The sequence below is a fragment of the Plasmodium cynomolgi genome, chromosome 11 (assembly GCF_000321355.1).
Source record: "Plasmodium cynomolgi strain B DNA, chromosome 11, whole genome shotgun sequence".
In the NCBI taxonomy this organism is placed as follows: domain Eukaryota; phylum Apicomplexa; class Aconoidasida; order Haemosporida; family Plasmodiidae; genus Plasmodium; species Plasmodium cynomolgi.
This window is the reverse complement of record NC_020404.1, coordinates 1,876,426-1,892,705: the sequence shown is the minus strand read 5'-3', so window position 1 is coordinate 1,892,705 and position 16,280 is coordinate 1,876,426. Positions and strand designations below refer to the sequence as shown.

The window sequence follows — 16,280 nt, the reverse complement described above, 5'->3', positions numbered from 1 at the left end:
TATTCCTTAACTCATTTAAAAAAAACAGTCCAACTGACGCTTTTTCAACTGGCCTGTACACTTGACACGTGGCAGTAGCTTGCCGCCCCGCGCGTGTTACCTGCGTGAATATCCTCGTTCACACATACGAGGGTGCAGCGCGCCAATCCCCACGCGGAGCTCCGACTGCGCAACTTCAACCGTGCAGCTTCAACCGTACAGCTTCAACCGTGCAGCTTCAACAGTGCAACTTCAACCCAACTGTGAAATTAAAAACAAAGAAACGGTATGCCGTTCTTGCTCAGCCAAGCGACATATTCCCACGTCGTGAAAAACATCAAGGGGAAGTGACCTCCCCCCACAGGGGAGAGAAGCGCCCTCATTGTGAAATAAATTATCACACGGAAGCGCAACATGCCCCTTTCAGCGTCACCATTTGCGTTAGAGCTGGGGGCTCCCATTATGTGATGCTCTGTAGGTAGAGCAGGAGCAGGAAGGGGGACCACCCTTCCATCCCTATATTTAGGGGCCCCAATTCGCTGCTCCACTTGGAAAATTTGCGCAAAAGGGAATACGCACGACCATTTGATGACTTGCACGAAGCAAATGAAACGCCACCCCCCGATGGTATCTCCACTCGCCAGCGGTGCCAACCGCTCCCCCACGAAGAGGCGCAGCAAGTACTTTGCGAAATCAAGTAGAAAGACGAGCAGGCAGGAAAACACCCCCTCGAAGAGGACACACGCGGAGGGAGCAGCAAACTACGCCATCCCCATCTCGACGAGCCTGTACAACTCAACTATTCTGCATGGGAAGTTCACGAGGAGAGAAGCAACAGGGGGGAAAGAAGCGGGACTGTCTGATGATACCCCCAGTGGGCACCTCACCACCAAAGGGTACCTCACAACCAAAGGGCACCTCACCACCAAAGGGCACATCACCACCAAAGGGCACCTCACCACCAATGGGCACCTCGCCACCAATGCGGAGAAAACTCCCCCCAGAAGGGATCAGACGGGGTCTCGAAGTGACAGTTCCCCCCCGGAGGGAGATAATTCTCTAACGCTGAAATTTCGAAGGATAATCGCCACCTACCACACCTTTACCAACCTGATGAGGAAACTAAAGTTGAGTAATGAACAACTGGGACAGTATGCCAACTGCCTTACATGTAGTAACAGTTCAGTAATTCTGAAGGAGGGGAAGTATGGGAACTACTTCGAGTGCACACAGTGTCACGAGAGGGTTTCCAAAAGGAGAGTAGAGGACTCCATGTTTGATAAGAGAGAAAATTTGTTCCTTCAAAATAGGAAAAAAATCTGCTTCGAAATGGAAAAGACCCACTCCTATCGCATTCACCATTTTGGAAATCTCAGCTTTGCCAACGACTTCAACAAAATAGTCAGCGATATAATCAGAGAAGTAGTCACAGACTTGAGGACAATAAAAAGACATAGAATAAAATATAGGAAGATTATAAAATACATATATAGGATCAATACATGTATCGATTTGTTCGAATTTCCAAAGTGGACTAAATTGAGAAGCTTTCGTCCTGCAAGGAAGTTCTCCCATGGGAAGTCCTACTCCTTCTTCAGGTCTAGTTGGAGATGCAACTTTTCACTCAGCCGAAAACGATATGCAGCCCTCCTTAGGAAGGAGAACTATGCGAAGGTACAGTCCAAAGGGGGGGGAAAGGGAGAAGCAAAAGGAGGAGACGCAAAAGGAGGAGCAAAAGGAGGAGACGCAGAAGGAGGAGCAAAAGGAGACGCAAACGGAGACGCAAAAGGAGAGCTGCTCTTTCTGTACAATTCCAAATTTATAAACCATGTCGAAAAAAAAAAAAAAAAATAGACATTTATTTGAAACCCTAACTGATAGGTACACCCAGTGGTACATAAACGGACGGGACTTTTTTGATGAGCTCAAATATCTGCCATTGACTTGGAAACCCAGGAGGGACTACATACAGAGTGGAATTTTCCCCTTCCACCTATCGAAAGATATTGAGAAGAAAGCCTCCTTTAGAAGACTCAGCGTCGACAATAACAACTATCTCTGCGGGTGTGTGTTCGACCTTTGCTCCTACCCTCTAATGCTACGTTATTTTGTATTCCGCTTATACAACCACTGTTTTGTGCACGAAATTCCCAGCTGTGTTTTCCACTACTTTGGACACGTCTACCCGAGGATGCACGAGAAAGCACGTGTACATAAGTTTTTTTTAAAGTGGAGATTCTCCAGCGTCATGCGGATGACCTACGAGAAGTATCAGTGCGAACTTGAGGAGGGGCATCACCCGGAGGAGGGGTATCAACCGGAGGAGGGGCATCACCCGGAGGAGGGGCATCACCCGGAGGAGGGGCTTCTCCACAGAGCGGACTCACCACGCCCTGCTGGGACTGCTCAAATGGGAGGGGTAAGGGAATCGCCCACTGCATGCCCCCCCAAGTACTCCTCCCAAGAAGACAACCGCATAACCAGCTCGTACAAGTTGGACGAGCTAGCCAAATCCTCCTACCTTTTCAGTCGAGAAAAACTCAGAGCTCATATACTAAGACACCACTACGCGAAACGAAAGCAAAAAGTTAAGAAAAAAATTTTGAGCGAAATTAAAAAGAAGTGCCTTGAAGAAATAAAAAAGAAGCTCCCCAAGAGGATTCAAAAGGTGATCCTACCGTACCAGCTAGAATCTGTGTACTTCTTTAAACAGCAGAATGGAAGAATATTAATCGGCGACGAAATGGGACTAGGAAAAACGCTGCAGGCTATTTGTATTTTCCACTTTTTTCGGCTTTACCCCACCCTCATTGTAACTCCGTCATCTCTGAAGCTTAACTGGGCCTGCGAAATTGAGAAGTTCGTGCCTGCGTTCGACCCTTCCAAGGTGCTCGTGGTTGGCGGCTCGAACGACTTCCCGAGGGGGGCCCGGCTGTACAGGTGCGGAGAGGAAGCAAACGAGTGGGAGCGTAGAGTAGAGAGTGGAGAGTAGAGAGCGGAGAACGAAGAGCGGCCCACCAAAGACACCACCACGATGCGAACCAGTGGTACACAACCACCACCCCTGATACGCTAACGCTAAACCCTTTCGCTTTCACCCCCTCTACAGAATCATCATCGTCTCCTTCGAGCTGTACAAAAAGCTGGCCCACCTGATAAACGAAATAAAATTCAAACTAATTATCGTGGACGAAAGTCACTTCATAAGAACAGTACACTATGGGAAGCAAAGCCAGCTAGCCAAAATGATCAAAAGCACCCTTAAAAAGACAAAAAACGTCATTTTCCTGAGTGGAACTCCTTCCATAAACAGACCCATCAATATATACCACCAAATTAAGTACCTCATAAACAGCAAAAAAATTTTCTGTAAAAATAAGTTCACTTTTGGAGAAGAATTCTGCAAAAAATATTTTTGCAGAGGACAAAAGATATACGAAGAAAATTTACGCTCCTGGGAATTCCACCTTTTCTTAAAAAAAACGGTCATGATAAGACGGTCCATTTCAGAGGTCTTTACTTCAAGCTTTCCAGACTTGAAGAGATTCTTCGTGTACTTACCTCATGGACCTTACACCATAGGTACAGATAATCTCGTCAATTTTTTGTCACCCTCCCTTTGTCCCCCAAGTGAGGAAGAAAATGCTCTCCAAAATGTCGTGAAGGACTCAAAAGAGGGAACCCAGTCTGTTGGCTCAGATTTTACAACCCCCAACAGACAAGCACTGAGCGAGTTTTTTCAAGTTCAGATTAAATCCAAAAAGGTAGAGGAGGGACTCTCTAAAGTGGTTCATGCGATGAAATACATGGAGGAACATTTCCCAGGGAAAAAAAAAATAATTTTTTGCTACCACCTAACTGTGTGCAAATGCATCGAAGAGGAGTTGCTAAAAATGATAAAAAGTAAAAAAAAAAGTGAACAAGCCATTATAGACTACGTTGTACTGAAGGGAAGTTTAAGCGAAAAGGAAAAGCGAGAAAAAATACAATTTTTTCGCATGAACCACAGCTGTCAGTATGGCATTTTTACTATCTGCTCAGTTAGCCATGGACTAGACTTCACTTTCTGCAACTTGTGTTTTTTCCTAGAATTTCCTGTAAACTTCTTTCACTTGCAACAATGCGAAAGTAGACTATTTAGGAAGAACCAGCAATTCAACACGTACGTTTTTTACTTCCTCTTGAAAAATGGCTTAGGGAGCGACTACAAAACGTGGAAGAGGTTCACACTCTGTGCACATAGTACTCGCTCGATCGTCGATGGAACGGAGTTTGTTGCCAAGGATCTCCTTTATGAGAACGTTTCGGGGGACGTGCTTCTGCTAAGCGGGCAGAGTGCCTCACGCGGGAGTGGCGTTCCTTCCAGAAGCAGTTACTCCCCAGAGGAGGCAAGCGCCCAACCCCACAACGAATTGAGCGGCCAACCCCGCAGCGAATTGAGCTGCCAACTCCATAACCAACTGAGCGGCCAACACCTCAACGTCCGAAGCGACCGAAAACGAAAATTCCTCTTCCAAATAAACACCCTCACAAACAGAATCCACGCGTACTACCAAAACAAGAAGACCAACTTTCCCATGGAACACTTGACCAAGGGTGGGGGGGACAAAAAATCAGGGACGCTTCTCAAAAAATGCGCGATTAAATTTTTGCAAAATTACAACAAACTAAGCACGAACGAAAAGAAGTTAATTGAAAATAAAAAATGCGACATGAACATATCGCTGCTTCGCCATTTGCGCGATAGAGAAAATAAAACGAAGCCCCTAAAATTTGAGAGGTACATAAAAAACTTCGCCGCAAGCGATAAGACATACGTGAAGACGTACCTTAAAAACAGCTTCAAGGGGAAACTGCAAGTCTTCTATTACCAAGAGTATGATGAAAAACGAAACGCAGTTAAATGTCTACAGTGTAAAAGTGAGTTACCCCCTTGTGCCAGTGCCATAGTAGGCGAATGCAACGTTATGAAATATTTGCAGGACCACTCAGACAGCGCCACGATCGAAAAATTTCATCACGAATTCGACACGATTAAATTGCAAAGTTGTAATGTTAAAAATATTCTCATATGTGATGAAAGCAATATGTTTTGCGAGGGCAAGTGCAGAAAATTTTATTTTTTAAAAAAAAGTTCCACCAGTATACGAAGATTAATTTACGAAAGAGATAAAGGCATTTGTAATATTTGCAAATTGGATTGCACAAACTTAATTAGACAAATTAAAAATCTAAAATACTTTTCAATTAACGAAAAAATTGATTATTTTATTAAAAAATATCCACTATTTATTGAAGATATTAATCATCTCACATACATACTTGAGAAACCAATGGAGGGCCATATCTGGAACGTGGACCATATCTTGCCTGTTTTCAGGGGGGGTGGAGAGGCATCCTTTGACAACCTCCAGACATTGTGTACCTTCTGTCATAAGAAAAAAACAAAGGACGATTTTAAGAAAAGGGCGGAGAGGGGTAATCCTGTGGAGAGCTCCCCTCCAAAATGATTCAACTGGGATCTTTTCCGAGGGACGGGTGATTCGTCAACCGTTCGGTTGTACATCCACGTGTGTGTGTGTGTGTTTTTCCTCCTTTTGGATTTTACCTGTTTTTTTTTTTTTTTTTCATTTTGGCTAGCTCATTTCGCTAGATTTGTCCACCTTGCACAAATTTGTTAACTCCCTATTTTGGCACTTTCCCGTTGATCTGCGTCTCTCCCGTTTTGAGCGTATTCTTCTCAGTTCCATAAATGCGTTTGTAAATAGTGGACAGGGGTGTTCCTCCCAAGTGGTGAAAAATTATGAGCCCTTCATGCGTTTTTTTTTTTTTTTTCTTTCTTTTCACTTGTCGCTCTTCAAACGAACGCTGTACCCGTCCAGATCCTTGACCACCCAGCCGTTGTGCGACTCCTCCAGCTGTATACCATTTTCCCGCAGCCTCTTCTCCACGGGGGCCAAGTCGTTGAAACTCAAAATTAAATTTCCCAGGGAATTACCCATGTGTAGCTTAGAGAAGGGGGTGAAGGGAGCGACGCGGCTGTGTAGCAGGTAAATGTGCCAAAAGGGCCATCTGGACTAAATTGTACACACGCCTGGCAAAGGATGGACCCGCCGACCCCAGAAAGCTCGCACCACTTACCTTATCCTCATCGTAGGCATACGCCATCTGCAGCACCGTCGCGTTCCTTCCAGAAGAGAAGAAATAGCTCATCCCTCCGTATACACTCCAGGGGTATGAAATTTCTTCCAAGTGGCTTTGTATCCTTATCAGCTAAATATGGGGGCCGAATGAGCAGATCGAAATGAACACGCTGAACACAGTAACTGTTCTGAAGGGTGAAACATTTTTTTGGGGATTTTTTTTTTTGTTTTTTTTCTTACCTCCATTCCTAAAATGTCCGAGTAAAACTTTTGCGAATCCTTCGTCGACGTGGTAAAGAAGCGTATCTGTAAATTTGCATTTTGTTAAAAGGGGCATTATCGATTGGGCAGCTGGACGAAACGTGAGCAAATGTGTAGATATAAAAAAATCGTGCGCTTAAAGGGGGACTCCTTTCACTTATTTTCCTTTTTTATATGCGAACCCTGTCCAGTTTACTGCCTTTCCCCTGCAGCACCACCTCGATTCCGTAGCCGTCCGGGTCCGTCACGAAGCAGTTTGTTGAGAACCGCCTAATTTGCGCCTACGTGTGTGTGGGTGGGGAGGGGGGATAAAAATGAGCGCGCGAAATGGGAGAACCCTAAGTATGATCACACCACATGCACAGCCATCACATGGATAGCCCCCGTGCAGAAGCTTTCTCCTCCTACGTCCTCGTCCGGGAGTATGCACGCCGTGATAGGCCTTTTGTCTATCCCGTCCTCCACGTTCCCTCCGTATATTTTCGTTTTGCTTATTTGGAACTCTTCCATGTTTACGCCCAGGCCCAGGAAGCAGTGCTGTCAGGTGGGGAAAAAGGGTTTGTGCGCGGTTTCGGCGGTCCACACTAATGGTGGAAAAAGCAACACAGGTGCAGAGATAAGGCGGTGATGATGCAGAGATAAGGCGGTGATGATGCAGAGATAAGGCGGTGGTGATGCAGAGATAAGGCGGTGGTGATGCAGAGATAAGGCGGTGATGATGCAGAGATAAGGCGGCGATGGTGCAGAGGTAAGGCCGCGACGATGCAGCGAAGTGGCACGAACAAAGCCGCTTGCCATTCACGCAGAGCGCCCAAACACACCCCTTTGCGAATATACCTCTCCTATAGTTATGTCCTGCTGCTCCCCCTTTTGCACTAGCTTTATATAAGCCTCTTCCGGGCCTAAGGCCATTTTCACGAAATCGTCACCCTTCTCTCTCACTTGAAAACCCAGCACATTTTTGTAAAACTCGATCGATTGGTCTACATTGCGGACTGTGTACTCTATGCCTTCCACTCTGCATTTCAGCCTCTTGCTTCGGTTTGGTTCCTCTGGATTTTTAACCTTCTTCCCGACGATATTGCTGCTGGTCAGGAAGGAATAAGACGAACTCCTTGGCAATTTCAAAAAGTAGTAACCGTTAAAACAGAGCAGGGCTGACCAAAGGAGGGCGCGCTTCATCAAGGCGACTTTTGCCATGCGCACCAGCATACACAAAGGAAAAAAAAAAAAAAATGTGTGTCCAGTGTGCGCACGTGTAACGAGTGGGTGGGGAGTGACGGTCGAATGTGCCAAATGGCACGCCAAGAGGGCACCTATCTTCAATCGATGGGTTTTGATACCCACGTGGGGGGTCCTCCTATACTTGGCTCACCGCAAAACCTTTTACATTTACTGCGACGTTAGCGAAGCCGTTTGCTCGAGGATGGCGAAAAAGAAGTTCGCACCAGGGAACGAAATTGGTGGAAAGCAGGTTCGGCGCGGAAGAAGGACCATGCAAAAAAAAACACATACATACGTACATACATACATACATACATACGTACATACGTACATATATACATACAAACGTACGTGCGTACTTACTTATGGTGCATTTACGCGCCGCAAGCTGGTCGGCCGTGAATCTCCAAAGCGGGAATAAAAGGCGGCCGTCGCAACTGCCGCAGCAACTGCCAACCGGTGAGAACGCCTATGGAAAGGTCAGTAGCAACCTCCACCGGGGGGGCCAGCCACGACTAAAAAAGGAACCACGCGAGGGGGAGCATACCATGTGTGCTGTGACACCGGTGTGGTTGCTGCAAAAGTGACTCCCTTGCACTAGGGAAGAGGCGTCATTTTTAGCAACGTGTGCGCTTCGCAGGAGGTATTACTAACTACCGCTGCACCTCATTCGTAACGCCCAACGGAGGCAAAAGCGCGAGACTTCCCCGTCTCGAGCAAGTACGAATCGGCGTCGCGGGCCACGTTTAGGAGCTTCTGAAAAATGGCCTTAACCCTTTCCAAGCGGCCATAACACATATGCCACTCATAAAAGGGCATAATGACTAAGTTGTAATTTAATTTCCTCCAAAAAAATAAACGCAAATAAACAAACGGTAAAAGCTCGATGGAGGCATCATCTACTTCTTTAAAATAATTGTCCTCCTCCAAAAATTCGAAAATAATTTTCTTTTTCAAGTCCACATACTTAGCATCGAAGGAAAATATTTTAACATTCTTCGTAATTTCGATTTTGTCCTTTTGGCTATTTTGGCAGTATGCATATTTTTTCAAAATGATTTCGAATTCAAGGTGGTCTGCGTTACTCCGTTTGGTGCGTTCCTTCACGAGGTCATCATGGTCGTGGCAATCCGCACGATGTAAGCCTTTTTTCTCCGTCGTTCCTTCCCCTCGTGTGTGCACCTCGGCTGTGTCTATATGGTTGTACTCCCGAGATATGATCTCCATCTCGTTATCTTCTTCCGTGTCCAGGAGGACGAGCTTCTTTCTGTCAAAGGTGAAGTCGTGCAGCGAGGAGGGCGCTCGCGTTAACGGGGTGGGTGTGCGTTCTAATGGTGACGCTGCCTCTTTCGATCGTGACGACTCCCCCATGTGGCCCTCAACAAGGCTGCCAACCTTGTGCAGCAGCGCATCCACCTCGGCGCGACCCTTCTGTGTCCCAAAAAACTTCACATTCAATAAAAAAAAGAAAAACTGCTTCGTCGGAATCAACTGCTTCATCTCGAAAATGTCACTCATCAAATTGGGATACCTCTCCACAAAGGGAATGTCACGGAAGGATAAATTAACAAAAGTTATCAGCACGGGGATGAACTCCTCTTTGAGTCTTTCATCAGATTTGATCTGCTCGTACAGTTGGTCGAAGAGCTCCATACTTGTGCGCATGTACAGGTCGTTCACGCCGCAGTGGATGTTGGTAGCTGGGTTTATTAGCAGCGGCATGACGGAGAAGTAATTCTTCAGGAAGGGCAGCGGCAGTGGGGGTCGCGGCGCTCCTTCACGTGATCCGTCACCCAATCGGTTGCACGATGCTTCGCGCGATCCGTTGTGTTGCTGTTCGATTGGTGCCTCCCCCCGGGCCGCCTGGCTGACCCCTCGCAAGCACCATTCCACCAAACACACGTACCGGTAAGGATACATATTTTTAAAACTCTTCATCAACAGCTCCAGCTGAGGAAGGCCCACGGTGTGCTCCCCCAACTGACTCTCCAAAAAAACCAAAATATATTTCCTTATGAGGGCATTCCTGTGGTCCATATTTATGGAGAGCTTACTCACTAGGTACATCAACTTGATCGTTTCGTCTATCTTCAGCTCTGCACTCTTCGTCCCCTCCTTGTGAGACGACACGAACCGAAGTAAAATTTGTTTAAAAACTGAATTGAACGAAGTGAACTCCGTGTCGACATTTCGGATAATGCTAAGTCCCTTCACCAACTTGAGAATTTGCTCATTCTTCAACGCATGCACATGGTCGTATAAGTTCGACAAGACGACTCGAACGACTCCCTTATTCACGTAATTTAACCTTTGGAAATAGCACAACAAGGAGCAGCAATTTGATGCGCATATTTTTGTTCGCCTATTATTGGAGAGGATACCTCCCCCTTCGTCTTGAAAAGCAATCCCATGTGAGGCGTTATCCCCCTCGTCACTTCTCCCACTCAACCTTTCTATCGAAGTGAGGTCACTCAGGTATGCCCAATTCGTCTCCATCACACGGTCGATCTTCCTATACACCTCGCTCAACTCGTTGTACCCCATTTGGTTAACCACCACCTCCCTTATGACATTTTCACTTCTAAACAAACTGCCTGAACGGTTCAGAAGTTTATCCATATCGTCCCGGTATCGCCTGCACTCCTCCTTCCTCCTTACCACCAACCGACACTGCAACACTGTAAGGGCGCTTAAATAATTTAATACATTCTCCAAAAGGATATAATTTTCCTTTGTAAAAAAGTACAGACAATGTTGTAGCCCTCTCAGTAGGAGTAAAATATCCTTAAGGGAAAAGTGTAATGAGCACAGCAAGCAGCATTTTAGAAGGTGCAAAAAAAGGGAGACATCTCTATATCTAACTTTACCTAGAACCAAAATTTTGTACAAGACATTTTGGACATACCTATCCAGCTGTTCAAATTGGATACAAACTTTTTCATCACAATTGATGAGGAAGAAGTCTCTCCTTTTCACGTGGTCAGATATGCTGGGGTGTTCCTCTTTTTTGGTGCTAATAAGCCCTTCCGCTGCTTTGGTCAAGAGGAGCGATTCCTCCAGGGTTAGGGCGTGACCTCCATGTGGGTTCATAGCACTTCCGTTCAAGCGGCTACTACAGGTGGCACTTCCGTTCAAGCGGCTATTACAGGTGGCACTTCCGCTCAAGCGGCTACTACAGGTCGCACTGCTGCTCACGCCACTACCAAGGGTAGCACTGCTGCTCACGCCGCTACCACCGGTGGTGCCGCCCAGCGTGCCCGCCGCACCCCCCAAGACGCGGTGCACAACGCAGGAAAACAATTTACCCCTCAAGGCCCCCCCCGCCGCAGTGCACCTACCAATTGTACAAAACTCATCCAACAAATAAATCATAGTGGACGTGGACTCTATCAAATTGGGATCATTTTTATCCAAAAATAATTCCATTTTGTTCATACAAAAGTTAACATGATAAACCTTTTTAAAATAAAATAATATTTTGGCTAGCTCGGCAACACGGTCATAATGAAAATGAGAAAAGTCCTCCATCTTCAGTGAGTCAAACAAAAAGGAAAAATAACACAAAGGCAACAAATTGTTATTCTTTATGTTCCTACTCTTTATAGTATTTAGGACATTCACATAGTCGAGGTCTTTGAGTTCCTTCGCTCGTTGTAAGGACTCCTTTAATCTGTTCAATACGTCATAGTAACAGTCATTATCGATGAGATCAAAAAATTGCAGGTCTTCTAAAATGTTGCATAACTGCTGCGTATTCGCTTGTGCCATTTTTTCGTAAAAGTTATTTCTCAGACGTGAGTTTATCTGTGTAATTAGCTCCAAATTTGATTCACAATTTTGATGGCCATTCCGATTAGCTTTGCCGTAGGGGAAAAACTCACACGAATGATTCTTCCCATGGTGAACAGCCTCCATATCGTCTAACCGTCTACCCCCATTGGGTTCTCCCCCCTTCGTCTCTCCCCCCTTCGCCTCTCCCACCATCATCATCATCACCAATTTCTTAACACATCGCAGTACGGACGAAATGCCGTGCATCTGCAAGGAAGGCACCACGTTGTGTAGCCTTCTCAAAAATGAGTTTAGCAGCACTTGACTTTGCGCATCAGGGGAGTTGCCTCCGAGAGGTGGCATAACCCAGTAAGGACTAGTACTTCCGACAAGCCGTCCCATTCCGTTGACGTAAAAATGAAACAGGATAGTCAAGTCGACCGCATTACATTCGTCCAAAATTTGCTGCACATTTTTGAAAAATAAAAACAAAAACTTCTCATTATATATGTCCAACTTCAGCATGCTATTCAAAATTAAGCTTATGCTCATCACGGGGATATTTTCGAAGATCTCCGAGGCTTTGTCTACCAGTTTTGTGTAAATGTGGATCACCCCCTTACTGTAGTACCTCCCTTTACTGATTGAGTTAATCAGTTGGGATAATTCGATTGGGTTTTCTGCCACAGATAATCCATAACTTAGGTTCTTCTCGTACATATCATATTTTCCATTCTTCAAATTATCACTTAACAGTTTGCACAGCTTGGTTATTGTTTGCTTTTTGTTTCTTTCCTCCACTTGGTCATTCCCATGAAGCTGCTCTTTTTTGTGGTGATGATATATACTTCTTGTCTCGTCTCCACATTTCTCTCCCCTTCTGTTGTTCCTCCTCACCGTGTCAATGTTCAGTGGCTTTCCCCGTGGCTTCTTCACAACAATGGAGCTGAAGCTGCTGCGGGATGCCGCCTTGTGTAGGAACGTCGGCACGGCGTCCAAAAAGCTGCTACACCTTTTTGCATACATTTGTATGTTAGGAGGAGTTACACGGGCAGCCACGCAGGCAGGTTTGATGCCCTTCACAGAAGTGGTAATGAGATAGGGCAGCTATAATTGGGCTCATAAAGTGGGACAGTCGGTACGGTCTCGAGGTGGGTAAAAAAAAAAAAACACAATGGAACAAACAGCAGTGTTGCCGATATTCCCGTGTTCTTGCCACAAAACAGAACGAGGAAATCCCCCAATGGGTATGCTCCTCTACGGGTGAAGAAGTATTAAAAAAAAAAAATTAACTCGCCGCACATGCTGTCTAGTCCTCTTTACAACTGTGCTCATTTTCCCTCGAACCTGACCAAATGGTATTTTCTTTCCTCCAAGTTGAGCTGCTATGCATTGTGCGTGAGGATAAACCTCCTTAAAAAGAGAGTGTACTATTTTTTTTTTTTTTCTTCCTTTTTGCTCACGCAATGTTGACACTTAGCAGGAACAAATGAAGACAAAATCGAATGGGGTTAATCTTAGAGAAGCAGTTGGTGGCAGCCCTCTCAAACGGGGCGTGTGCACGAGACCAACTGCGGACCCCACTTGGGTGTTCACTTCTTTTCATCGTCCGACGGAATGATACCAGCCTTCTTCCATTCGTGGTAGCTTAAAGGGGGGAAAACGCAACCAAATGGGACAAACGCAACCAAATGGGACAAACGAAACCAAATAGGACAAACGCAACAAAATGGAACAAACGCAACAAAATGTGGGAACAGTCGCCACACAGAATAAGCGGCGAGCCCTTTTCAACTTACGTGGTGTATCCCAATTCGTTGAGCAGCTTCTTTTCCATCGATTCCTCCGACTCTTGCGCCTCTTTTCGCAGGTCCCGCTTGACGTTTTGGATGTAGCCCAGGGGGGTCTGGAGGCCGTCGCCGGTCACCATTAGCACCAGCATGCTGAGCGATGTGAAGGCCAGCAGCTTGATCTGCGCGTTCTGAAGTGGGGGCGTGTGGGTTAGATTAAGATTCACACGTGTTAGTGTGTCCACATATGTAAGCACATTTCTGCGCACGCACAGGGGCAGCTCATCATGGAAAGCTGCACGTGCGCTTCTCCGGAGCACTCTCCGCTCATGCACAGTGGCAGTGAAAATCTATCTCCTCTTCTTCTCTCCCAATTTAAAATTACCGAAAAGTTCCCGTTTTTCACGAAAAGCAGATTTTTCAATTTATCCATTTCTTCCACAATAGCTTTGGCATTACATTACCAGTGCTTCATTTGGCTGGACTGGATGTTTTTTTTTTGCGAAAATATTTCAAAATGCGATTTGGCATGCTTGAGCGTCATGCCTGCAAGGGGGTACTCAAACTGTTCTATATTTTTGCACATTTGGAGGAACTTCCTTATGCATAAGTTTACTCGTTTTTTACGCCACTTCGGGCCACATTTCCCGAGTTTCTAGCCACGTCGCTGAAAATTGCCTGACCCGTTCAGGCGTTTTTAGCAGAATTTTCAAAAAAAATTATGACCAAAAAAAAAAAAATTTAGTTAGCTAAACGTAAGAGGCGAACAGGATGCGCACAAGGGAACAAATCGAACAGTGTGTTGCTTAGTGCGTATAATGATAAAGAGTATGCCATAAGCACCACAGGTATACATGTTTGTAGCCTCTTCGCCCCCTCTTTTGCAAATTTCATTCGTTGAAACCGCGTCAAGTGAAAAAATGAAAAATGCTTTGCCACAACTTTTCGAGCAAGGTCAGCGAACTTCTCCTTAACCGGATGAACTGCCCCTTTCTGCAAAATGTACAAGTAAGAAACCATAAAATTATCAAACCCAGAAACATCATTAAGCTATGGAAAATTAACAAAGGGGACGAAGTGAAGGTGATATCGGGAAAGGATAAGGGCAAAATAGGGGAGGTACTAAGTTGTGATAAATTTCGGAACATGGTTAAGGTAAAAGGATGTAATTTGAGAAAAATCTATCTCGATAATAAATTTGTTTATATTGAAAAAAAAATCCATTATTCGAATGTCCAACTGATTGATGATTTTTTGAAGACAAACACCAAGGTGTGCATTAGATACACGGATGACAATCAGGTTATACGCATATCGAAAAAGTCCGGAATTGTCATTCCGTGGCCCTCCAAGACGAATAAAGAGGACGAATTTGACGATGTGGAGGAAAATCCCCTGGATACGCCACCGCAAGAGGCCCTCAAAAAGACATACGACTACAAGGCTGATGTGAAGTTCATGAATATATTACGTCAGACGGTTAACAAATACAACAGGGAACTGTCCTAGAGGAGCGCAAAAAAAAAAAAGGGAACAGACGAAACAGCCACGTGTCCAATACTGTTTTGCCAATCCAGAGAGGGGAGAGCCACAACTGTGTACGGGCTTAAATTCGGGCAGGTTTAATTGCCAACTTGTGTTTAGCACCCAATCAGTGGAGCCATGCTTCGTTTTGAACGACAGACGTGAAGCCTTGGCTTGATTTAATTTACTTAATTAAATTCCCTTTTTCGCGAAAAATAGGACGCGCCCGTGTCGCTAAACGGTGGAGATGCCCCATATTTACCTCCAGGGAGGTTCAACAAAAAGGAAAAGAAGAATAGTACACACCTGTGGTACCTGCACAACTATATAGTGCACCACCCAATCGGGTGTTCTTTTTTATTCAACTGTGCCGCATCTACATAGGGGGAGTGGAGGGTGGATGTCCCTTACAAACAGAATTGGGCACATGCTATAGCATACCATGTTTAATCACTTTAAAGAAAGTAAACACGGTTGAGAAGCCCAACCGTTCGGGTCACACGTTCATTTGGCCCTTGTCAAACAAAGCGCAAACCGATTTATACGTGGTTGGATTGTTTAGCTGCCCAAAGATCAATTAGACCAGTTATCCTACACTTAGAAATGGTAGTCCACCTCACCCTCACCCCCTTTAAAATTACATTAGTTAAGTTTATTCGCTCATAATTTAAAGAAGCTCTTTATTAAGTATGCATTTATTTTAATTTTTCTTTTGGCTGCCTTCGTTGGGATCATCCTGCCAATCCCGTTTCATAAAATGTTCTCCTCATCTTTTTTAAAATTTTGTTCTGTTCATCCTTTTAACATTTTTTGTTTCTATTTTTTTCTATCCACATGGTAATTTTATTTTTATCTCCTTCCCAGCAACCACTGCAACGACCCCTCCTTCCACTTTGCTCTCTCCCCAAAAAAATTCGCTTTAAAAAATAATTTTTTTATATTTTATTTTTTTGATTATTCACGACAAACGGGGACAGCCAAGGAGAAGTTACGTCTCGCTGCTTAATCACGCGAACGGCAGTATGAAGTAGTACAAAATGTACGCTATGTTAAATATAGACGTATGGAGCAAGTAAAAATATTAGGAGCACGTGGATGTATATTCCCCCCATTGGTAACGTGAAGAAGGCAATGGGTAGATGTTGCGCCTACCTGGGCAGATCATAAATGTATAAAAAAAAAAATGTATAAGTAGGTTTTTTTCCTAAGAGATAAATGATGTATACACTTCACGTTGGGGGTCCCACAAAACTGTTAGCAAAAAAAAGGAAGAAGCTCGGGGCGAGCTATGGTACACGGCGAGGCACTTTGCATCGGATTCGTATGCCCCGCGGTACAATACATAACAATGCATCTCGCTGCTGGAGCTGTATGCACAGTGGGGTACGTACATATGAATACGCCATTAATACATAAGTATGCTACGTAAAAAAGTAGTACGTACAAGTATTCTATACATAATATATTGTATGTAGATGCGCTTGCGGCTCGCGGGGCTAGGAGCGCCCGCCCCGCCAAAAGGTGAAGGGAAGTGACGTATGCGGAACGCGCGTAAAAATGAAGCAGCTGACTAAGCTAAGCGGATTAT

The 16,280-nt window shown here is 45.0% G+C and overlaps 5 protein-coding genes across 5 annotated transcripts; 2 read left to right on the top strand and 3 right to left on the bottom strand.

Moving 5' to 3' along the window:
- Window positions 1-1,092: 1,092 nt before the first annotated feature.
- PCYB_115180 (helicase) lies at window positions 1,093-5,489 on the top strand (the record flags this gene model as incomplete). The annotated part of the gene is made up of 3 exons (XM_004223397.1): window positions 1,093-1,508; window positions 1,861-2,919; window positions 3,089-5,489. The coding sequence occupies 3 exons, from the start codon at window positions 1,093-1,095 to the stop codon at window positions 5,487-5,489; spliced, it is 3,876 nt and encodes a 1,291-aa protein (XP_004223445.1).
- Window positions 5,490-5,822: 333 nt separating this feature from the next.
- Window positions 5,823-7,583, bottom strand: PCYB_115170 (glyoxalase I; the record flags this gene model as incomplete). Its single annotated transcript, XM_004223396.1, has 6 exons — window positions 5,823-5,987; window positions 6,121-6,252; window positions 6,363-6,428; window positions 6,566-6,664; window positions 6,756-6,920; window positions 7,221-7,583. The coding sequence occupies 6 exons, from the start codon at window positions 7,581-7,583 to the stop codon at window positions 5,823-5,825; spliced, it is 990 nt and encodes a 329-aa protein (XP_004223444.1).
- A 690-nt stretch (window positions 7,584-8,273) lies between these two features.
- PCYB_115160 (hypothetical protein) lies at window positions 8,274-12,404 on the bottom strand (the record flags this gene model as incomplete). Its single annotated transcript, XM_004223395.1, has 1 exon — window positions 8,274-12,404. The coding sequence occupies one exon, from the start codon at window positions 12,402-12,404 to the stop codon at window positions 8,274-8,276; it is 4,131 nt and encodes a 1,376-aa protein (XP_004223443.1).
- Window positions 12,405-12,970: 566 nt separating this feature from the next.
- On the bottom strand, window positions 12,971-13,601 carry PCYB_115150 (hypothetical protein; the record flags this gene model as incomplete). Its single annotated transcript, XM_004223394.1, has 3 exons — window positions 12,971-13,025; window positions 13,178-13,359; window positions 13,554-13,601. The coding sequence occupies 3 exons, from the start codon at window positions 13,599-13,601 to the stop codon at window positions 12,971-12,973; spliced, it is 285 nt and encodes a 94-aa protein (XP_004223442.1).
- A 722-nt stretch (window positions 13,602-14,323) lies between these two features.
- Window positions 14,324-14,677, top strand: PCYB_115140 (50S ribosomal subunit L24; the record flags this gene model as incomplete). The annotated part of the gene is made up of 1 exon (XM_004223393.1): window positions 14,324-14,677. A coding segment is annotated over one exon (354 nt), but the record flags the coding sequence as incomplete, so codon positions are not given.
- Between the last annotated feature and the right edge of the window lie 1,603 nt (window positions 14,678-16,280).